This window comes from Coptis chinensis, chromosome 2, assembly GCF_015680905.1.
Source record: "Coptis chinensis isolate HL-2020 chromosome 2, ASM1568090v1, whole genome shotgun sequence".
Taxonomy (NCBI): Eukaryota; Viridiplantae; Streptophyta; class Magnoliopsida; order Ranunculales; family Ranunculaceae; genus Coptis; species Coptis chinensis.
In genome coordinates, this window is record NC_141457.1 from 94,825,092 (window position 1) to 94,849,079 (window position 23,988).

At 36.8% G+C, this 23,988-nt stretch overlaps 3 protein-coding genes across 5 annotated transcripts; all 3 read left to right on the top strand.

The window, feature by feature from the left end:
- Positions 1-1,197: 1,197 nt before the first annotated feature.
- LOC147519203 (uncharacterized) lies at positions 1,198-2,190 on the top strand. The gene is made up of 2 exons (XM_086594083.1): positions 1,198-1,478; positions 1,632-2,190. The coding sequence occupies exons 1-2, from the start codon at positions 1,198-1,200 to the stop codon at positions 2,188-2,190; spliced, it is 840 nt and encodes a 279-aa protein (XP_086450209.1).
- An 8,320-nt stretch (positions 2,191-10,510) lies between these two features.
- Positions 10,511-14,960, top strand: PTAC12 (plastid transcriptionally active 12). Of its 3 annotated transcripts, none has more exons than XM_086590877.1 (10): positions 10,511-10,643; positions 10,726-10,781; positions 10,887-11,582; positions 11,828-11,940; positions 12,273-12,532; positions 12,844-12,965; positions 13,712-13,780; positions 13,941-13,994; positions 14,148-14,252; positions 14,512-14,960. In XM_086590877.1, the coding sequence occupies exons 1-10, from the start codon at positions 10,601-10,603 to the stop codon at positions 14,608-14,610; spliced, it is 1,617 nt and encodes a 538-aa protein (XP_086447003.1). In that variant the 5' UTR covers positions 10,511-10,600; the 3' UTR covers positions 14,611-14,960. The 3 variants fall into 3 exon arrangements, with proteins under 3 accessions (XP_086447003.1, XP_086447004.1, XP_086447005.1); XM_086590878.1 differs by having other exon boundaries at positions 10,543-10,643; positions 10,729-10,781; XM_086590879.1 differs by having other exon boundaries at positions 10,557-10,643; positions 10,732-10,781.
- Positions 14,961-16,586: 1,626 nt separating this feature from the next.
- On the top strand, positions 16,587-23,418 carry LOC147519205 (auxin response factor 6-like). The gene is given in 14 exon segments (XM_086590880.1): positions 16,587-17,274; positions 17,470-17,681; positions 17,779-17,835; positions 17,919-18,074; positions 18,185-18,269; positions 18,586-18,676; positions 18,844-19,008; positions 19,166-19,288; positions 19,880-19,955; positions 20,083-20,170; positions 20,173-20,229; positions 20,378-21,546; positions 21,890-22,080; positions 22,925-23,418. Coding segments are annotated over 14 exon segments (2,706 nt in total). The 5' UTR covers positions 16,587-17,231; the 3' UTR covers positions 23,118-23,418.
- Positions 23,419-23,988: the final 570 nt, after the last annotated feature.

Genomic DNA, 23,988 nt, shown 5'->3' on the forward strand with positions numbered 1-23,988 from the left:
TATGCTATATTTTTGTTTTCTCTATTTTTAAAATTTTATAACTACCTCCCTCCATTTTCCAATAATTATTTACTCCAATTGTTTCACAAATTTCAAACTCCAAACATCACTATTGGAAAGTTCCCATAAAAAATTGGGAACTCTCAAATTTGATATGCTCGCTCTCTCTCTCCTATCATGATGCCCTCTAATGCATCAGTTTTCGGTGATGACTGATGAGGTATTTGGGATTCTGAAACTATAAGGAGAAAGTTAGTCACTATTATTCTCATGTTTGATATAATGTTAAAATTTGCATATATAGGGTATTGATCAGATCTCAAATATGCGTTTTTATCTCTTTACAATGCTTCAATTTAATTAGTCAAATTATATGATCAATAATATGGAAAACTCATGTTCTTATTGCCTTTTCAGATTACAAGCCTATTCTGGATGAAATATTATAAAAAATAAATTCTAGCGCTAAAAAGAGCTTAAATGGGACATCTTACGAAGACTAAAATTCATTGGAAAATACAGAGATTGGACCGAAGCCCACAATTCCAATTTAATTTCAGATAAAAGACATAGACTTTTGTAATTATGTCAAAAGCCCACCTAGTCAATTTTTTGGTAATATTACAAATTTGTCCCTCACCCCGGCATCTTCTCCAAACATAAATCTAAATAGATCGCAAACTAAAAAACAACCCCTAATTTTCCAAATTGAACCGAAAGTGCAACATCAAAACCTGGAATGAAGAAATTAACGACAATTCAATCGATTTTATGCAATAAAAACCGGGATCTACTCAAAACAAACAACAACCAACTACTAAAAAGGTAAGAAACTAAATGTTAATCTTCATATATATATGTTTAAAATCATTGCCTTTAATTAACATTCAACCCAATGATAATTTCACACTCTACGGTTTCGATTATTGCCACATTGCAACAATGAGATAGTGATGAGAGTGTCGGGTCTAATGCAACATGAGTGTTGCATTGAAATCAACACTGCAAAATGAAAATACATTTGCATTAGTTTAATATGTTGGTTTATGTTTTATTTTGTGCTTTGGTTGAACTTGCTTCTTGCGTAGATGAACATGAGACTTAATTGCTAATGTTTGTTGTTTGATTTTACATATTGTTTTCTACTGCACAACGTCAATTACAATTGCAACAACCACTGTCAACTCTCACTGCAACATGGATGTTGTATTATTGTCAACTTTACTGCAACATGAATGTTACATTGTGAAATACCACTGCAACAGTCATGTTACACTATGTTGTTACATATGGTCTGATAATCATAATAATCCGGTGATGACTAAGCTTGACATATTTATCTCCTATGTGGAATGGGATTCTCATTTTAGTGATGCAAGATTACAAGATTTGCCCAAATTCACTTCTAATCATCATGCTGTTATGATGGATACCAGTAAGATTACAAGGAAGTCTTCTCCTTTTTGCTTTGAGCTGATGTGGTTGGAAGACCAATCCCTTGGCATCAAGATTAAAGAATAATGATGGGACTCTTTTCACTTCGTGGGAAAACCTAGCTACGTTTGGTGGCAAAAACTGAAAGAATTAAAAGTAAATAAGCTTAAAGATTGGAATACGAATGTCTTTGGTAGAGTTGATCGGAAGATAAAAGCCAGTTATGAGCATGCCATAGATAACCTTGACAAGAAAGAGGAGAACGAGCAACTCTCCGAAGATGAATTTCTGGAAAGGGCCAACCTTCGATCAGATCTACAAGATTTACTTAAAATGGAGGAAATCAATTGGAAACAAAAATCTAGAGTGAAAGAACTTCAAGAAGGGCAGTCTAACACGAAGTACTTTCACAGAGTCGCCAACATGAGAAATTGGCACAATAGTCTATCTTGCTTAGCAATAGATGGACAGGTAGTCAGAGATGGTAATGTCATTAGAGAGCATATTTCCAAGTTTTATGCTGAACTGTACAAAGAAAACGTTCTACTCAGGCCGAAACTCAATGGTTTATTGCAATATGATTCTCTTGATCACTCACAACGCGACTTAATAGAATGGGATTTTGATGAAGAGGAAGTTATCAAAGCTTTAAGAGCTCTTGATGGAGATAAGTCACCTGGCCCAGATGGCTTTCCGATGCTTGTTTACAAGTGTTTCTGGCACATTTTCAAAGTTGATGCAATGGCTGTAATCTGAAGAAAAAAAAAAGAAACCACCTACAAATGCTACAAATGCTAGTAGTGCATCACCGTTAGACACATAATCATCAAGTGCTTCCAACCCATCCAAGAATACAATATCTCAGGTTGTCGCAGTTTCGAAAGATGGAGCAACATTAGGAACATAGTCATTTAGTGTTGGCAGCCCTTCCAAGAGTACAAGATCACAAACTGCTGCAGGGAAGAAAAGTTTGTGTGCCATGGCTAACAAGAAAGGATAGACATAACGTTGGATTTATTTCTTATGTTTTGGGGTTTGTTTTGTTTTTTACTTTTATTTTTGGGTATGTTTGCTGGTCTAAGACAATGTATGAACCATATTTGATTAATGCAAAGTGTGTTCTCAGATGGCTGTATAATCTAACAATTATGGTTTCGTGATATGTTTTGTTTTCCTTAAGGTGATACCCCACGAGGCCCGAGGAGGGGGTGATGGAAAGGCCTAGCCCGGTATGGGTGACGGTTTATGCTAGATTTCATGTTCTTGTTTCCCAGATATTTTTCGCCTAGACAATTAAAATGGCGTGGTGTGATCTTACTTCGCTTAAGCGGATGTCCAAAGATCTTAGCTATGAGTAATTCATCCTCCAAATCCTAACATAGAGGCCTTTTCCAAATCGATTGGCTATGGGGTTGGTGAGAACTTCCACAGTTAAGCGTGCTCAGGCAGGAGTAGTTTTCAGGATGGGTGACCTCCTAGGAAGTCCCATCTGGACAAAACCCCACACTGTTGGAGGTCTGTAGTGGCTAAGTGGGGATAATATTGATGTGGTAGAATAGGGTGGGTCGTTACAAAATGGTATCAGAGTCGAGTTAGTGTTGGCGGGTTAGCATTTTGACGCACCATTGTATCACAATTCCCATCGTATTTGGTGTTTTCCCACACCATTAGACTTAGGCTAAGCTAGGCAAATATAAAGTGTTGAGATTGCAATTTTATATGTATACTATTAGTATTTATTTTTATTTATTTTTTGCTAACCAGGTGTCCGGCCAGCTTATGTGCACCTCGACTAGTAGTATGATTCAAACATACAATACTTTCCATCAAATTTTTATTCGTACACATTGAGATATTGGAGGAAACCAAAAAGTTTTATAAGAATCAGGCAGTCAGGCACGATGCGTGCTAAACTTGGAGCAACATATGCAACTAAAATTCAACAAAAATCAGACATATAAAATGAAGCTTTAGCATTTAACATTAGGTATTTATTAATTATTGAACAACACATTAGAACAAGCTTATTTTGAGGAGGTTATTCATGGAGGAGTGCATCTCACAGAGGTCAGGGTGAGGTAACGTAGCAAAAAACATCATAGAAGTTCAATTGAACTTGGAAAAAAAAATACATTTGAGACCAATTGTGTAAATCATTTTTTGGTTCCAATCCATTCGATATATATTATATATATGTAATCTTTATATATTTTAGAAAGTTACTTTTATGTTAGAACTTAAGACACATGATCAAGACCGACACAGTAAATTAAGTTGATCTATGCTCGTGATTATCATGAGTTCGAATTTGTTCACCAGCACTTTTGCTCGTAAAATCCACCAGCGCCACAATTACCCCACGTGTCCATCAAACAGTTACAAATAATAGAGATTCTTTTTTATTTTTTCAATTATTTTTGTTTGTGCTTTAAATATTTATTAAAAACATTTATTTTTATTAAGAAAATTAAAATTGATTTATGGATATTAAATTCCTGGAGAATAAAATTGAATTTGTGGACTTGTAAAAACTAGTCATTTTATGACCATTATATACTTATAAATCTACTAACCCCGTTTTATGGTTGTTGGCCGGGAAGATTTTAAGGAATTAAATCTACTATAATGTCAAATAATTGTGGTGTTATTTGGAGTATAAAAGTCACTCTGAACTTGCCCCCGATAACTAGTTACACCCCTAAACTTTATTTGACAAAAGTCACTCATGACAAAAGTCATATGTTTTTATTTGTTTAAGTGACTGTAATGGAGTTTTAGTCTAAAATGTGGTAATGGAGTGTTGTAAGTGACTGTAATGGTGATGTAGTGGAGTTTCATTAATGAAATGTTTTTGGAATTTGTATTCGAATACTTGCAATGAATGGATGAAATGTTTCTTGAATTTGTAAATAACTTTGTTCAGTTCAGTTTACACATTGTATTGTTCAGAAACGTGGTGCAAAATGATGGTCGATTCGAGTTCTAACATGGTTTGTGAATAACTTGTGAGGATTTCTCCAATACCCAGAATGCATGTCAATCAATAAAGAAAACCAAATAATAATAGGACATACCTGAAGCCATATCGTTGATCAAGCAAGTCCTATAACCAGCAGCGGAACGTTGTTGTCTTCCACTCCAAAATCCTTCTTGTGTTCTCTCATAGTAGATGGAAAACTTATGAGAATCAGAATAGGGTTTGGGGTGGGGACCTCAACTTATATATTATGGGTGTATTTCTATTATAGCCCATCATGATAATAGAAATACGCTTAAGCCCAAAAAAGTATCTGCACATATCGTTAAGCCCATACTCACTTCATACACGTGTCATGACTTGACACGTGTGATTTGAGACATGTAAATGACTCGGTCATGTTACTTTAAGATCACGGTTTAGTGAGTCTTCTCAATGTCACTCGGACGTAGTTCGACAATTAACAATTGTGTAATATGTATGATCTATGTAGGTACACCTTAAAGAGAAAAGTTCTAACAATCTCCCACTTGTACCATATAGGTCATAACCTAATATTAAACAATGTTGACCTTAAGAGCTCTAAAATTATACTGTCGAAATAATGAGTGACGTCTCAAAAATACAATCTGGTCCATTTAAAATAAAAATATAGGATAATCACAGCTGGCCTTTGCCACATTTAGCATGACTAGACCCATCTGTGGTCACAATACTAATATCTCCAACGACATAGATTAAGTATGGATGTGTAGCATGAAAATAACATGTAATGTGATCCCTGAACATGTTCATTTTCAACTGGTCCAACCTTATGATTTATAATGATTTCTTTATTCTACTTAATCAATCACTTTATATACGCAACCATAAATGAATAAGTAGATAACTTTATTTCAAAATAATCATCAATTACTAAAGTGACAAACAAGAGTTACTTAGTAATACAGACTCCCACTGAAATGAAATATCACAAGGACTAATTAACCACTCATTTACAAGCTATAAGCTCTTTTAAGTGCCTTAAGTGGTAAACATTTAGTAAGTGAATCCATATTTTGGAGATCAGTACTAACATACTCAATTGTCAAAAGATAAATGATAATTTTGATCCCTTTCTTCATGTCAAGAAACTTTATATCAGTGTCCTACGGGACGCTAATGAACTCTTGTCATTCTCAAAGGAAAAATTTAGCGGCTTTAGTATCACAATAAATCTTTAACAATTTCTAAATGAAACTTACAACATAATACCAGAATCCGAATATCCAATCAGTTACCAAATGATTGGTTCTTTGGCATGTGAGTGTGAAATCTTTTGTTCTTTGCAAATACCGCATAAATCTTTTATCCGCTTTCATATCCATTTCTGGATTAAGTATTTGCCAAGCATTCCAACTATGTACGCAGTAACTGGAGGCGTACAAATTTGAGCATATATGAGACTCCCTACTGCTAATGCATATGGGATATTTTCGTATAAATCGTTCTTTGAATAGGTAAACAAATTTAACTTATCACCATTACCAAAATGTGCATTACCTGGTAAATTGTTGTGCATGCCAGAACTACTTAGCACCTTTATTGACGTAAGCATTTTGTGAAAGCCAAAAAATATCACGTGATATATCACAGTGATCTTTATGCATATAACAAAATTACTACACCGTATGTCACTTCTTGCTAGTAGAATATCATCAACATATATTACCATAATAAATAAATTTGCTCCCACTGATCTTATAATATAAACATTGATCCACGTTAATTTAACTTAAAATCAAAAGAGGCAATAACGTGATCAAACTTTAAGTACCACTGACGAGATGTCTGCTTTAAGCCATAAATGGATTCTTCAACTTGCAAACCAAATGTTCTGTCTTTGGACTCAAAACCCTGAGGTTGCTACGTATAGAAAGTATCCTGAATGTTGCCATTCAGAAAACCAATCTTAATATCCATCTGGTGTAACTCTAAATCATAATGAGCTACAAGTGCCATAATAAGCCTTCTCTTTATAATAAATATCTTCATTGTGAGTAAAGTCTTTCGAGACAAGATATCTTTTATATCTTTCGATGTTGCCTTTTTGAGTCATGATTGGTTTTGCAATCTCATTAATTAGCAAACCAATTGGTTTGACTCCTTTACGCAATTCGATAAGATCCCAAACGTCATTGTCTTTTACATATACTTAAACTCATTTAACATGGCATTCATCCAATCTAAGGAGTGAGCACTTTGTTTGGCTTGAATGAAAATAATGGGATTATTTTCAGTTCCTATATCAAATTTATGCTATTGGAGATACACTATATAATTTCCTTAAATAGCTAGTCTCCTCCCCTTTATGTGAATTCTTTAATGACACTTCTAATTGAGTTTGTTGAGGTTTTTCTGTAAAAGTAGGAGGCAACTTAAGAATACTTGGTTGATTTTCAACCGCATAATCGTCCAAAAGACAAAATGATCAATCCATTAAAGGAACATCATGTTCTTTCTTCAAATCATTATTCCTAGGTTGTGTACTCCCACTATTATCAACATTCTCAATAAATATGGCATTATCCATCACAAATAAATAGGGTATTTGAACAGGGGAAATAAAACATGAAACCCCTGTACCTTTTCGAATAGCTAATAAAGTAGTAACTAATAGTTCTTGAGTCCAGTTTCCTTTTATTAGGCCTGCAAGGCCTAGCCTTAGCTGGACAACCCCAAATATGTAAATGCTTTATACTAGGTTTCTTTCCAGTCCATAGTTCATCATATGGGGTTTTAGTTACTGCTTTACTAAGTACACGACTAAGGTTGTCTATTGCAGTCTTTAAGGTTTCACCTGTAGAGACTCTGGTTAGAAATATGATTTGTCATTCTAACAACCATGTCTTTTAAGGTCTAATTTCATCTCAAATACACCATTTTGACACGGCGTTCATGACATGATGTACTAAAGAACGATGTCACATTCCATCAAGTATCTTGCAAATAGTCCTGGATGTTGGCCTGATTCATCATACCCACCATAGTATTTACCACTTCGGTCGGTTTGATGGTTTAACTTTATAAGCCTTAAACACATCCAATGACTGATTTTTCAAGAATTAAGCATGGATACCCATAGAAAAATTCATCTATAAAAGTTATACAATACCATTGACCATTCCATGAAACCGTAGGGAAGAACACAAATAGTGGTAGATACGTACCAAATCTATGACGCCTAAAATTCTCTTGTTGGCACCAAACTTCCATATGTTTGTTTGTTTTCCCCTTTTACTCATTCCATACAAACTTTAAAAAATCTGGAAAAAACAAGGGGACCAAGAACTCCATTTTGACACATGCTTTTCAATTCTCAACTTAAAGATATGACCCAAATGCTCGTGTCATAATGTAAAGGAGTTCTTATTTATTAATCTACACTTAATACCATAGTTAATAACATGCAAAGTTTCTTTTGACCTTAAGTGAGAGGCATCCAAGTCTAACTTACATAGATTATCCGTATAGCATGGACTATAAAAAATTTGAATTTTTGCTGAGACTAGAGATTCTTTTTTCCAAAAGAACAAGTATAACTGGATTTGTTCTAAGAGGAAATTGAAGTTACTTAATAATCTCATTAAAATCCAAACAAAAGCCATACTTTTTAATCTAAAGACCATGATGTCCTCAACACAATCTTTATTGTCATTTCCTATGAAAATGAAACCTTTGGGTATCAATGCGCTTTCGGCTCCTTGAGCAACTTTGCATGAAAACACTAATGTGAATAGTTGAAAATATATCTATCCACTATGACTTAGATGGTACTTCAGCTAGATTAAATTTAGAACAAACAAAACTTAAATTCATTACCTTTCTTTGCGAGTCACTTATGATATTTTGGACATTCTTTATAAAATGTGACTTGCATGTTTCTTGCAAAAGCAACAGAAGATAACCTTATCATGTTTATCTTTCACGTACATTTACTTAAGAAGTCACATTATCTGCAATATTTTTCCCCTTATTATTCCATTTTCTTTTCTCAGTGCCTGAGTTGCCATTTCAGAAAGTTGCCAAGTGAGCACTATTAGTCTTATCTTGTTTCAACATTTCTCTTATTGCACATATTGAGCAAAGAACTCACTAAATTCCTTTGAGTATTATACTTCATCTCAATGGGACCAAATTGTGCTAAAAGAGAAACTAGAATGAGGTGCACATAAAGATTATCAGAAACTCCAACTTTAGTGTCCTCAATTTAGCAACAAGATTAGACATTTCTATAACATGCTCTCTAAAATTTCATATTCCAGTATACTGCAAGGTGACAAGTTTACTAAAATGCATACTTGCCTCCATCTTTTCCGATGCAACATCGGTATGCAACTTGGCTTAAGAATTTCTTGGCATTTTCTATCTTATGCATTGCACAAAGAATTCAGAAACATAGTACTTTATTATCATAAGACTAAGACATTATAGCACTCCCACTTTTCCTAGGTAGTCTTTCATCGGCAAAACTAGTACCAGTAAAGCTTAGGAGGCACATCAACATGCATGACATAATCCTAAAACCATACATCCAAAAAACGATTAGAAGATGCATAACACAAAAGATATATCACATTACTATATATATGTCATCTACTATAATGCATTGACAATAATAAACTGGAATATTATCATGCATTCATTAGTCTAAATGAAAATTAATAATCAAGTAGACAAATGACAAGATAGAAAACATTTATAAAACTTTAGTAGTGGCCTTAATGAGAAACATAACACACCATTATAATTCAAGTCATTGGACAAGCATGTAACGTGTAAGTGGTTCTCTCTAAATACATAAAGCTAATCGACATATGTAAAACAAAGTTAGGCTTGCCCAAACAATAAGTCTTCCTTAGGGCCGACTATTGAATGCATAAGTAACTCCTAAAATTATTTTTTGTATATTAATTACTTTATACCGTCTTTAATCCGGCCAAAATAGTAAACTTCCTTTGGGCCGATTATTACTTGTATGGATTAAGACGCAACCATATACAATCCAATAAACTTTGCCATTAAACCCAAATAAATTTTCCATGAAAGAGGCCACTTAGGCAGCGTATCACTTTGAACTTATTCAAGTTTCATGATTTAGATTGCTAATTTTTCAAATGTTTGGAACATGCTATTATTCAATTCTATTAATTAACATGATGATAATAGTAGAAAAGAAAATTCTAATAGCAAAGTTCATAAATCCAAACATGATCAAACTGAAATTTAAGTCCATCTATTTTATTGGGCCGGAAAAACATTTCAATTTGACTATTTATATGCCCAAAACGGACTTAAAACAAAGTATATACAACTGAAATAAGTTAATTGGGCCCAAAAACGAATCAAACTAGATCCAGTCAACTTGAGTCAGACCTGGCATACATGGGTCAGACCCAAGCCCAATCTAGTTTATAGGTCGAGATGGACTTTGGGCTATGGGGCAGACTTTAAGAAAGCACAAATACTTGTTTTAGCGGGCTTTACAAGAAAACAAAAGGCCCAAAAAGGTTTTGTGTTTGGGATCGGTTTAAAACTCAGAATTTTGAACTCTGACTCAAGTGAGTTGACATTGAAACACAAAAGACAGAAGCTTAAAAAACAGACTTGATGGTTTTTCCGACCAAACTGCCCGTTGACTGAACGATACAAAACAAGTTTCGACCGTCAGATATCATCTCTACCATCAAATTTCATAGCTTTTAAAATCGCCAGATTCATATAAAAACGAGTTTTTAACCACTTTTAACATCAGTTAACTACATGAATCTGAGATCGAAAACTACAAGTCACCGTCTGGAAAATCCCAAACCCGAAGGAGATCCAAGAAGATGGAGAGGGTCTTCATGCCCTTCAAAAGAAAAGGGTGGTTGTGGCTCTGGATACCTAGAGCTCAAATGTAGATTGAGAGGGACAAAAAGAATCTACGAAGACCTGTGTATTTTCAGAAACACGGCCCAACACAATTACAGACCCCAAATTGGACAAAATGGGGTCCCCATAATTAAATATAACAACCGATATATTCACAGCATGCCGGAAAACTTTTAACAATGCCATTGCCCCGTAAGTAGTTGTCGGTAAATTATTATCGACAAAAAGTTGGTATTTCAAGTGACAAAAGTCCTCATTGCTCACTTCTGAATTGAGATGACCTCTCTCCCTGCTACAACATCATCCTACCTCTATCAAGGTCAGTCCCGTTTTTATTTTTATTTTTATTTTTTCAACTCTTCAGAATATATTTCCATTATCCATAATATTTGTATATGCAGCAGCAGATGGCTTCTTCCTTTTCCGCAATTCCTCTTTCCAACACTTCCATTACCAGGTTTGTTTTTCCACTTCTACTACTATGTTCCCATTACCCAATTATTGTTTTTTAAGTTTATATCTGATGACTCCTTAATGTACTTGCTCATTCACGAATTCGCAGAAGTTTTCTGTAGTTTCGTTTCCGGCACCAAGGTTGCAAACTAGTGTTGGATTGGATAGTTTTTCACCTAGGAGGGCTGATATACTTCCTTGTGTCAAGTGTACAAAGGAAGATGATCCAGTTGAACGATTACCGGTTGAGCACCCTGACCCTTTATCGATTGAGCAACCTCCTTATTACAGCTATATGGATTCCACCTCTGGCCAGCTTGAACCTGCGTCTGGTGCTCGTGCTAGTATTCCTGGGAAGGAGTATTGGCCAGAAGGCACAGACAGTCGGGTTAGGGCTGCAAGGGCTCCTAAACCGAGTGGTATATCAGAAGGGTCACCGTCGTACGGGAAGAACCCTGGAAGCAGAAGGAAAAAGTTTAAAACACATACAACTGCAGCGGAGTCTTCAGAAGTTAGTGTGGTGCATTCAGATGATGCTTTGGAACTCGAAAGTTCAGATGATGGTATGGATGAGCCCAAAGATATATCAGATGAATTTGTTGCTTATCAGACAGAACACAGGGAAGACGAACTCACTGATTTTGAGCTAGACAAAAAAATGGGGCGCCCTCACCCCTTTATAGATCCAAAGGCGAAGAAGCCAATAGAGGAAACTCTTTCAAGTGAAGAACTATGGTGGAACTGGAAAAAGCCAGACAAGGAACAATGGTCTAGGTGGCAGAGGAGGCGTCCAGACGTTGAAACGGTTAGTGCAATGATGAAACATAATGATTAGCATTGTATTGCATCAACAAAAAGGTCTTGGCATAGTGGTGTTTTGTATGTGCCTGTGTCCTATTCCCTGTTTGTGCTGCTAGTGCCACCGGGCTGTTTGTTTTGTTTCATTACTCTTTTATGTAGGCGCTACAAGAGAAATGACTACTAACTAGTGTTTTCATACCTAGTTGCTACTGAACATGCCATGATAATCTATACTCTGGATGCATGCAGGTTTTTGTCAAAGCTATGGCAGAGACTGGGCAGATAAAGATATATGGAGACCATCCCACACTAACTGAAACTTCTCTTTATAGGGCAAGGCGACATCTATTCAAAGAAGAAAGGTAATCCGACTTTTCTCTTGATCCTTGCTTTTCACTGTTTTGTGTAGGAATTTCAAACGATTGCTCTGTCAAGAACAAACGTCTAGCATAGGTATTAGACGTTGTATATATACAAGGTGCAGATACTTTAGGGAGATTTACTCTTCATTTTCAGATGCAGTTTTGTGTTTACTGGTATTTGATGTAGGAACCAATTTCTTTCAGGACCCAAGCCACTGTCTTCAGCTCATTTCCTTAATTATAAATCATTTTCTTTGTCCATATTAAGTGACAGTAACATCTTTTATTTGGAATGGGGATCTTACAACTGTTATCTTTTCTCTTAAGCGCAGGCTAGAAGCTGAACACGATAGACTGGAAAGAATAGGTCCTTTGGCATACTATTCGGAATGGGTTAAAGCATGGAAGAGAGACACTTCAAAGGAGGCTGTTCAAAAACATTTTGAAGAAACTGGTGAAGACGAAAATACCCAACTTATCCAGATGTTTCAGCATCAAACCGACAGAGAATACCGCGTCATGATGGGCACTGACATCCGTATCCGCCGGGATCCTTTAGCAATGCGAATGCGCGAAGATCAAATAAAAGAAAGTATAGCTTCTTTCTTAGAGTTAGAGTTATGGCTTATGAGTCATTATATCTTTTATAATTTTCTTGATATAACCATTCGAAGGTGTGCCCTCCCCTGTATAATGCTAAATGCGTCGATATCAAATAAAACTAGATTTTACCATGTTTTGGACATGTCACTTCCCTTTGAAGATGGGCCTTTATATTAATCTGGACAGCTAGCGCCTCATTTAGCTAGCCCTCTTTTTGTCTATTCAGCAAAAAACTACTCTCATTGTTCACTCTCTATTTTTCAATTGTGAGCTCTTATCTAATTTTTGTTAATCTTGCAGTATGGGGTGGAGATCCCGTGTACCCAACTGTGAATTACATTCAAGATCCAAACGAAGTGATTGATTACAGGGGTCCAGATTTCCATGAGCCTACACCAAACATGTTGTCTTATCTTTTGGAGGTTCGTACTATGAATGCTAGTTCATACTATTCGTAGAAGTCATATTTTAATGTCAATTCAGTTATTGAAATTATTCTACGTGTTAGTCTTTTGTTTGATCAATCTGCGTGAAGCTTAGATGGTGGTATAATTCAAAATGCTTGCTTTATCCGAAAATAATAAGAAAAGGGAAAAAAACATGAGCTTGTTTTGCTCAAACTCTACCAGATATTAGCTTTAGTAAAGACATCCTAATTGTCCTAGTATGTGCTCATAGTTAAGAAAAACTTGACTAACAGCATCCTAATTGTGCTAGTATGTGTTCATTGTTAAGAAAAACTTGATTCCCAAAACTCATATTTCATATCCCGAAAGTCAGTCTTTGTAATGTATTATTACCTAGAAAAGAGCAGTATAGAGATGCAGATCGTCTGCCAGTTATATCCTCGAGTATCCACATTGATAGTAGGCATCATTTGTCTATGTGGCTATAGGCACAAATTCTATAGACGAATATCCTACAGTAGTGATTTCTGTAGACTTACCAATTGAAAATCAGGAACAGTCACATGACCCTCGGAAGCTTGTGCTGATATTAGACAAATATATATGACTTGTTTGGACTTTTGCGAGTATTCTGAAATAGACCCTATGTTTAAATGTATATGTAACTAAAGATGTCATTGCTCTGCATAGTAATCATATTGATATTTACGCATTTGATTTTCTGTCTAATCTTGTTATTCATAATGATTAATTGATGCCAGCATGGGAAAATGATATCAAGGAAGGATCTTGAAAAAAAGTTGGCTAAAGAGAAGACCGAAGAAGTTGAGGTAATGAAGTTTGAGTGGAATTCAATATAGTATACAGTGCAGTGCGATTCATCTTGTAGGGAATTCTGCAACCACTCAATGCTAGTAATAGTTTTCTTTTTAGGCGACTTTCTAAATTCTTTTTCCTAATTACTTCTTACTTTTGTAATTCTAAAACCAGGTAGCTGACATAGATGAGGCTATGGCTCGAGCTGTTGACATAGGTGAAAATGAGGTATACCCTTTTTGTCTGAATTAGTATCATATAGTGCTTTAGTTTCAGAATATTTGGTATCTATGGTTCTCTTTGTTATCTGGAATGGAATTTTAGAAAAAACTTGTGCAGTTAGCTTGTAACATATCTTCTTTATGCATTTTCTTGGTAAAGGACGAATCAGAGGATAGCGAGGTTGAGGGAGAGGATGAAGCAGATGAAAAACTTTCACGCAATTGGAGTGTTCTTAAAAGTACTCCAGAGCTTCAAAAGTCTAAGGTAAACTAACTATGACACAGTTTTATATTTTTGCAGAATCTGTGGATGCTATTGGCCTGATTTAGATGGATATAACCTGCTAAGAATTCCTACAATCTTAATACCTGTAAGCAGTACATGCTTTATAGACAAGCCCTGAATATTTACGACCCTCTTTCTCGACTCAGATTATTTGACAGAACGAATGTGTTGTATGCAACTAGAACAACTTTGAATCTACCTTAATTATTTTAATGGACTTAATCTCATTTCCTTTCAGGGGAAACCCAATAAAGAAGGTCCCATGTCTCTTGACGATGCCATCGATGATTCTGAGAATTTAACTGATTTCCTGTTGGACTTCAATGAAGACGAGTGATAGTTCTCGGTGTTTTCACATCCAAATTTCTCGTGGTGATCTCAGGAAGTTCTACTCAGATATCTCAGGATGGTCTACTCAGATCTCTCAGGATGGTCTTCTGGAAACTCAGAGGAGAAGAACAGTATTGTTTGGAATGTAGTTAAACTTAAGTGAAGAGATATAGCCAAAAACCATGGCAGTTACCTGAATGATCACAATATTGTGAGCAAATCGTGGTAGCATTACTGATCCTTTTAGAGTCTCGTAGGTGAATATTTTTTAGTTTATCAAAAGAAAATTTTGTAGATCTATGTGAATATTTATGTTGTCTGTAGGCTCATAAAAATAAACCTAGTTTTAACCTTTAACTTTTAACTTTTAAGTACATCTTGGTGGCACTTCATATAATTTGCAGTTCCTTTATCTACTTGAGTCCTTTATAAAGAGATCCTCTACACAGTGTTGCTCGTACTCCGAGATCTATTTTCTGACAAGTTGGGAGATGATTATTGTCCCATCCCCACTATTCAATTTAAATTTTTTTTATAATAGAAATATTTGAAATGATAGACTGATACAAGAAAGGAAGATATGTGGAGAAAAAGAGGGGAAAACAAAACTCAACATGCAGAGTCAAATAGAATATAATAGAATGACCCATAAGTGATCAGTGCAGTCAATGACAAACCTATCATCCCCCATAACCTGTTCCCCTGGGCAAACTGACTTGCAGATGTGGTCGCATTGACTCCATGAAAGTGTTTCTATATTGCTGAGATTTTCCCTAGGACTAGTATGTAGAATCAACCCCAAGACTCCCTAACAATACTAACTACTGCTAACCGCTGTATGGAGTCAAGCCAACAGTAGGTAATGCTCTTTTAAATTTGCCCAATGCATGCATGCTTGTCTAGCTACTCTTAGAGACTGCTGGTCATGAATATTGAATTGCCTATCAAGACCTCGATAATGATACAGGTCCTTCTCAGTTTTCTGCCCTCCAACAGTGGCTCCAGGAGATATTGTCGTAGAACAACATGAAGTTTGATAGGTTTTAAGATAACACGAAATCAGTCACTATTTATGGTGTACTGGGAAGGACTGAAGGAGGTACTATCTATACCCTGCAACACGGAATGGGTAAACTACTAGTTTCTATTTGAGTCGTTGAATCACTCCACCGAGTGAATAAAGGCATAAAGCGAATGGACAAAACTTCCATTCCTACAAATATGCCAGAAATCCGGAATAGTTTATGTAAAAAGTTTTCGATGTCGGTCAAAATGTTGTGCTCTTAGCTTGTCCGAAATTTGAAAATTCCGAAATTTCAACTGGTCTACTAGGTGTCTAGGTGGGAATTTGTTTCTGAGGATTTAATGAGTTGGAGGGGCACCATGCCCACAGAAGTATGCTGGGCCAGTAACCATGTGTTTACAAAAGCTAGTTGGATATTTATCATTATTACATGTTTTTTTTCGGATTTCATTCAAGATCTTCTTTTTTCAGTTAACAACAACAACACATATTGACATATATATATAAGCCATGAATAATAAATGAATTTAGAGAGAAAAAGGGAGAAAGGTCCTTTTCCATCCAATTCTCCTCAAACCTAAAAACCTAATAGTTTGGCTAAACTAATCTCATTAACCATATCAACCATATCTAAAATGATAAAATATAAATGAGCTTTTCTAAACTCAATACCCATAATATATGTACACAAATAATAATGCCAGTACTAGTACTACGCTACTGTTCTCATATTTTGATTGATTGATTGAACATTTTGTAGTAGTAGTAGCAACAGCTAAGCACAGCAGCCAAAAGATAAAATGGGAGTGTTCTCAATAAAAGCAAAAGGGTCCATGACTCCCATGGTCCAGTCAGGACTTTGGGGTGTGTGGGGGAATAGAATTTCAACATTTCAGCTCACCTCCAACTCCAAAATCCCAAAACTATAGGGTGCTAGCCATACTGCCCACACACTACTTAATATACATACACATATATACACATTTTTTTTTTTTTTTTTAATAAAGAGAAAATTGAATGCTTCTCTTTTGCTAAACTATCATTCAACTCAAACTCATCTGGAACTGCAACTTTGAACTGCCTTACATTCAATCAAATCAAATTTATTGAAGTATTATTTGGGTGTGTGTGGTCAGAAGGAGTACCCTTGTTTGTTTAGCAAGATCTTTTGTTAACTTACTATTATTAGCTGAGATCTAACTTATTTGAGCTTAAAAAACAAGTAGCTTATTAGAGTCTTGGGGTGGGTGTTTTTATTTGAAGCTTAAAAATAAGCTGGTATTAAGGGAATGTGAAAGTGGTGGGGTTGGTAAATTGTTGAAAAGACTAAAGCTTTGGAGATAAATTGGATCAGAAAAGAGATGAGGACTACTATGGTTAGTTCATTTAGCTCCACTGGTTTTGGGTGATGGGTGGTTTTTAGTTTAACTGTTGGTGTTGGTAGTGGTGGTGTGCATTTTGAGCTACAAGAATTAAGATAGAGAAAGTTTGAAACTTTATTGGGGTTTCTTCTTGTTGGAGTTGTTGAAATTTAGAGGTGGAAGCAAAAAAAGCTTGTGTTGTTTGTTATTGGGTTTGTGTTTTCATTTGTATCTGTGGACAAAATGAGGCTGGCTTCAGCTGGTTTCAGCAATCAGAACTCTGAAGGTTAGTCATTTATTCAGCTTTTTTTTTTTTTTTTTATGTTGTTTTCGCCATTACGTTGCTTTCGATTACTATTTTGGTGTTCGATTTTAGTTTATAGGATGAATGCGAAAAGAGGGCATTATTTAACTTGAATTTGAGCTAGGATGATTTTAGTTTGCAGTATTGTTAGTTAAAATTTTGGTGTTAAATTTGTAGGGGAGAGGAGATGTTTGAATTCTGAGCTGTGGCACGCTTGTGCTGGCCCTCTCGTTTCTTTACCTGCCCTTGGAAGTCGGGTCGTTTACTTCCCCCAAGGTCACAGTGAGCAAGTAGCTGCTTCAACTAATAAAGAGGTTGATGCTCATTTTCCCAATTATCCAAGCTTACCTCCCCAACTCATTTGCCTTCTTCACAATATAACCATGCATGTAAGTTTTTTTTTTTCCTTCTCTATTCACGATTCCACATTATGTCAGTTATTGTTTGTGCCTGCTGTGTTAAGTCTCATAATGTGTAAAATTTCAGGCAGATGTGGAAACTGATGAAGTATATGCCCAAATGACGTTACAACCACTGAGTCCGGTATTTGCCTTGTTGTGACATTTTCCTTGTTGGTTGTGTAAATTTTGGCCCCTTTTTTAACACGGTCTTTATCTTTATTGTAGCAAGAGCAAAAGGATTCATTCTTACCTGCTGATTTAGGTTCCCCCAGCAAGCAACCAACCAATTATTTCTGTAAAACATTGACTGCAAGTGATACTAGTACACATGGTGGATTCTCTGTTCCTCGACGGGCAGCTGAGAAAGTCTTTCCTCCGTTGGTATGTTACTCTTTAATATCAGGCTCACGCTCGAAATTCCTGAATTGTGAATTACTTTACCGTGGTATCCACTGGATTATCAGTCTAACTTTTTGTGGTTGCTTCTTCAGGACTTTTCTCAGCAACCTCCTGCTCAAGAGTTGATTGCCAGGGATCTTCATGATAATGAATGGAAATTCCGGCATATATTTCGGGGTATGTCTTTTTCTTCCCTCCATTTCCCTAAGAATCCAAATGGATGTGCTTGTAATATGAATACTGAAAACTGGGTTAGATATTGTTGAGGGAGTAAAGATAGCTGTTAGTAACTTAGTGATATTATTATACATTTATACAGTATGGCACATCCTACATACTGAAGCTAAACTGAGATGATGTTCACAGACACATTTTGGATTGTATCTAGAATAAAATTTAAATTAAATGGGCAAAGATGTGTCCTAAAAGTGTGAACAATAAATAATGACAGAAAAGCTGGGCTTCATTTTTTTTGCGTCCCTTTGTAATGCAGGTCAACCTAAAAGGCATCTTCTTACCACGGGGTGGAGTGTTTTTGTAAGTGCAAAAAGGCTTGTTGCTGGTGACTCAGTTCTTTTTATCTGGTATGTCCTTTGCCTTGTATAGTAATGCTTATAACGTTTGCACAAGTTAAGAGTGAGACCTTGGACTGTGTGCATTTCTATGGAAGAAATGTCCAAGACCCTTCCTTCCATAGAAATCAAGACTTTTTGAAAGAACTGTTATAATCGAGCGTGTTCATAATTATCAGGAATGAAAAAAATCAGTTACTTCTAGGGATCCGGCGTGCTAATCGCCCTCAAACCGTGATGCCATCATCAGTTCTTTCAAGTGACAGCATGCACATAGGGCTCCTTGCAGCAGCGGCTCATGCAGCTGCAACAAATAGTCGTTTCACTATATTTTATAACCCAAGGTATTTTGTGCTCCGTTGGAAGAATTTTCAAAGTTTAGTTGTACCAAATTGATTTCTTAGGTTCCTGTTCTTCTACTTAAAATCTAATTTCTAATTAAATAAGAGATTATATTTATCTTCCTTATGTTTGTTTTCTCATTACCATCTTTGTTTGCAGGGCTAGTCCATCAGAGTTCGTCATACCTCTGACAAAGTATGTGAAAGCTGTTTATCACACCCGCGTATCTGTTGGCATGCGCTTCCGTATGCTATTTGAGACAGAAGAGTCAAGTGTTCGTCGGTAGGTCTCTCACCTTGTAAATTAATGTGATTGCTAGAAAATTATGTCGTGCTTGAGATATTAATATACCATTTTGTTGATTCTAATCCGATGATATAACTTTTTGATATTTGCTTTTTTAATATGCTCAGAAGAAAAGTGATGCAAATAGGGTAGAAAGCTGTTTAGACATTTATAATTGTAGGGATTTCTTGTTTGATTTGGCAATTGAAGGAGCACCTAGTGAGCTCTAGGGGTGCTGAACTCATGTATGTGCTAAATCGGTAGGTGTAGATGATGTTGCACAGCTGTTCATATCATGCAAACATATCCCCTTAGTATTAGAGTTGAGTGGTTGGTTCCAAAGTCCCACCTTTTGCTCCATATGCACAAACATGCATTGAATACCTTATCTGAACTTGAATTGTCTTTGATTTAATTTCTTTCTTATCCCAAATAAAGAGAAAAAAACCAATTTATTTATTTATTGCTTTTGTGTTACTTTAAATTCAATAAGTCCTTAACATGACAGTTACAGTCGAATAGGCTCTACCTGGGCACTGAGTTTCCTTTCCCAACTCTTTCTGTTAATTTAATCATTCTTCTGTCCAGATACATGGGGACAATTACTGGCATAAGTGACTTGGATCCTTCTCGTTGGGCAAATTCCCATTGGCGCTCGGTGAAGGTCCGTTATAACATAAAATGGTGTCACAGTTAATCATTATGATGTTACATGTCATGTTTATTTACTTCACTACCGGGAAAAGTCAGAATCAGATTTTGATAAACTTCACCTCAAAATTTTAATGCAGGTAGGTTGGGATGAGTCCACTGCAGGCGAGAGGCAGCCTAGAGTATCACTCTGGGAAATTGAACCGTTAACAACATTCCCAATGTATCCATCCCGTTTCCTCTTAGACTTAAGCGACCATGGCCGCCAGGAGTGCCCTCTTTTCATGGTAATCTTGCTAATCAGAACATTGGCTGGTATCCGAAGTTTCTTGGACTTCTTTCTGATTTCCAGTGCCCATATTTCTTTTTGTGATTCTTTCTTGAAGGAAAAACTAAATAGAGGTATCTTAATATAGTTCCACGTCTGCTTTGCAGTCGGCAACAATGATGACCTAGGCATTAATTCTCCACTCATGTGGCTCCGAGGAGATAGCGGAGACAGGGGAATGAATTTCCAGGGTATCGGAGCTGCACCTTGGATTCAGCCAAGGTTTGATGCTTCCCTTCTTGGTCTGCAACCTGACATGTACCAAGCAATGGCTGCTGCGGCACTTCAGGAAATGAGAACGGTAGATGGTTCTAAGCAGGCACCAACTTCCCTGCAATTTCAGCAAACCCAGGATGTCCCTAACTTGTCCCCTCCTCAAAGTGTCCAGAACCTGTCTGCTTTGGTGCAGAGGCAGATGTTGCCACAGGGTCAATCTCAACAAGCCTTTCTGCAATGCATTCAAGGAAACCAAATCCTTACCCAGGCTCAGTCTCAACTTCTTCAGCAGCAGTTGCAGCACCAGAACCACTATGATCGGCAGCAACAGCAGCAAGAGCACGAGCAGCCTCAACAGTTTTCAAGTCAACAAGCAAACCCAAATGCTGTGCGTCCCCTGTCTCCACTTGCTTCCGCCACGCAGTCTCAATCTCAATCCCAGTCACCATCTCTGCAGCCTATGTCTTCACTACGCCAGCCTCAAAAATTTTCAGATTCAAATGGAAACCTTGTGAACACTCCTTCTGTTTCCCCTTTACACAGTCTTTTGGGCTCATTTTCTCAGGAAGAAACATCTCACCTGCTTAATTTGCAAAGAAACAACTCCGTAGTCCCTTCTGCAGCATGGTTACCAAAGCGAACGGGAGTCGAATCTCTGCTCCCTTCTGGAGCGCCATGTGTTTTACCCCAGCTTGAACAGCTAGGTCCGCCTCAAACTAATGGCTCTCAGCATTCTAGCGGTTTGCCACCTTTTCCTGGTAGAGAATGTTCAGTTGATCAAGATGTTAGTACGGATCCTCAGAACCATCTTCTGTTTGGGGTGAATATAGATTCCTCGTCCCTCCTAATGCAAAATGGAATGCCAGACCTTAGAGGAGTCGGCAGTGAAACCGATTCAACAACTCTGCCATTTGCTGCTTCCAATTTCCTTAGTGGTGGAGGCCCAGATTTCCCACTCAACCAATCTGTAACAACTTCCAGTTGTTTAGATGAATCAGGTTTTCTGCACTCCCCAGACGATGTGGGTCAAGTAAACCCTCCAACCAGAACCTTTGTGAAGGTTAGTAGATTTCTCCTTTTTCATGGCATTATAATGTGTCTGGTTTGGGTTATAAACATAGACATCTGTGTTGGTAACTTGTCTCAGTGGAAAGAAGATTATTGTAATCTGTAAATTTGGTGTTTGTGCACAGTATGATTGCGAGAATATGATATACTCTGTATAAAAAAAAGCTGATTGGACCTATCTATATAATCTAATAAAGCCTGATTAGTTTGTTCACTGCATCTTTTACTATAAAAATATTATCCTAATGTTGATCCTTCTGCCTTCACATGATGTCAGGGCCTTTTATCATCTCTAATTCCTTTGGTACTAATCTGGTTACTGATCCTATTGACAGGTTCACAAGACAGGGTCCTTTGGGCGGTCCCTGGATATCACCAGGTTCAGCAGCTACCATGAGCTGCGCAGTGAGCTTGCTCGCATGTTTGGCCTTGAAGGCCAGTTGGAGGACCCTTTGAGATCAGGCTGGCAGCTTGTATTTGTTGACAGGGAGAACGATGTTCTTCTCCTTGGCGACGATCCGTGGCAGTAAGTTCTTGCACATGAGATGTCTGCTTATTTTCTTCAAGTTACTAAAGATCGCTTGAAACTTGAAATTCTGCCCAAGTATATGAGTTCTATCTAGCGAAGCCTAGAGCATTTCTTTAGAATTTGGTAACACAACGAATTGCCTAAGAGCAAGTCCAATGGCGGTGCTATATGGGCTTGCTAAAGCGAATATAGCGCCCCAAACCACAAAAAGTGTTTCCAACGGGGTTCTATACGAGCCCTAAATTTGGCTGGTGTGATAAACTCTAAATTTTAGGGCTTGTATAGCAGCTTCTATAATTCAAGTGAAGGACGAATGACAGACTCTGTGCCTTAAATTTCCATTTAAGTGTACATACTAATGGATGGACGGCAGAAATTGTGTTGTCCGTATCATTTTAGCACTTCGAAATTAAATCTTGCATTGGAATGGCTTGCGGCGTTAAATATACCAGGGGTGGTATAACTGTATAAGTGCTAAAACATTGATGTGGCACCTAGTTGGCAAGCTATATTGAAACCACCCCATTGGACTTGCTCTAAGGATCCATGCATGGAACTGGATGTATGTACAGGGCACGAGCCCGATTGCTTTAGATATTAGTCTCAGACTTTTTAGTCTTTGTACTTGCTGTGCTGCCACATTATCACTTGATTAGGCACGGATGCATAAGTCATGCAAGTGTGTCCAAACCTGTCTTTTTTAGGATGCACACTGAAACAATGCAAAATGTGTTCAACAGTCTCAGTTTGCTAAAGTTAATTTATTCTTCTTTGTTATTATTTTTTCTATTCTCAAAAATGTCTCTTGTAAGTCATTGAAGTGCGTGTGTGATTTTTCCAGGGAGTTTGTAAACAGTGTGTGGTGTATCAAAATACTTTCACCACAAGAAGTGCAGCAGATGGGTAAACAAGGCCTTGAGCTTCTAAACAATGTTCAGAGGCTTTCTAGTGGCATCTGCGATGACTATGTTGGCAGACAAGACTCAAGAACTATGAGCAATGGTATCACATCTGTTGGGTCCATTGAGTACTGAAAATCCTAGGAAGAAAAAGGAGAAATAGGAAAAAGGCTTATGAGATTACCAGTTAAGGTGCCTTCCATCTTTTTCTTTATCTTTCTTTTCTTTTTCCCTTTTATGTATTAATAGCTATGCTCTTGTCTCCTTATATCCAGTTGGCAGGATAGTTAAGTGCTCAAAGCCTATATATGTAAACTAAATATTGTAATTGTAACCTATGCTTTCCTATGATACTTGACACCAATATACATATAAGTATTTGTTATTGGGCAAATGTTTTGCTATAATGTATTCAAAAATGGACTTTAAAGTTGTAGTAATGATGTAGCAAATTATGCAAAACATGGGTTTGTTAGTTAACTCATGGGTGGCGGTGTGGCACCACGTTTTAAGGTTAAACTCCATAAAATCCCAATGAGCTGTGCCGACAGCAACTGTATTTAGACTTTGGTGGAACAGGTACTGGCCGAATTTATGTGGACAGCAAATCTTTTGGGTTGGATTTTTTTGTTGTGTGGATGGTGAGTTGGGAAGAGTCCAAGCTTCCATGTGATGAACGCGTTTCTTTTGTTAACACGTTAAATGAGAAAGCTGCCTTCTGGTTAGTTAGATTTCTTTGTTTTTGGAGGGACCAGAATTGTACCCCACATTGCGTTTTCCACATCCTTTTGGCCATGCTATTGACTTCTCAGTCAATACCTATCGTCCTATCCCACGTTCTTGGCTTGTTTTTATATTGTTATCTGGAAGATACTTATTGAAAAATAGATTCCTCAAAGATTGGCTGATCATAGAATCATAGTGGGCCATTGACAAAAATCATACCTTTGGATAGGTTCAATTTTCCAAACTGTGTTCCAGGTTGAAAATGCTTTGAAGAACACAG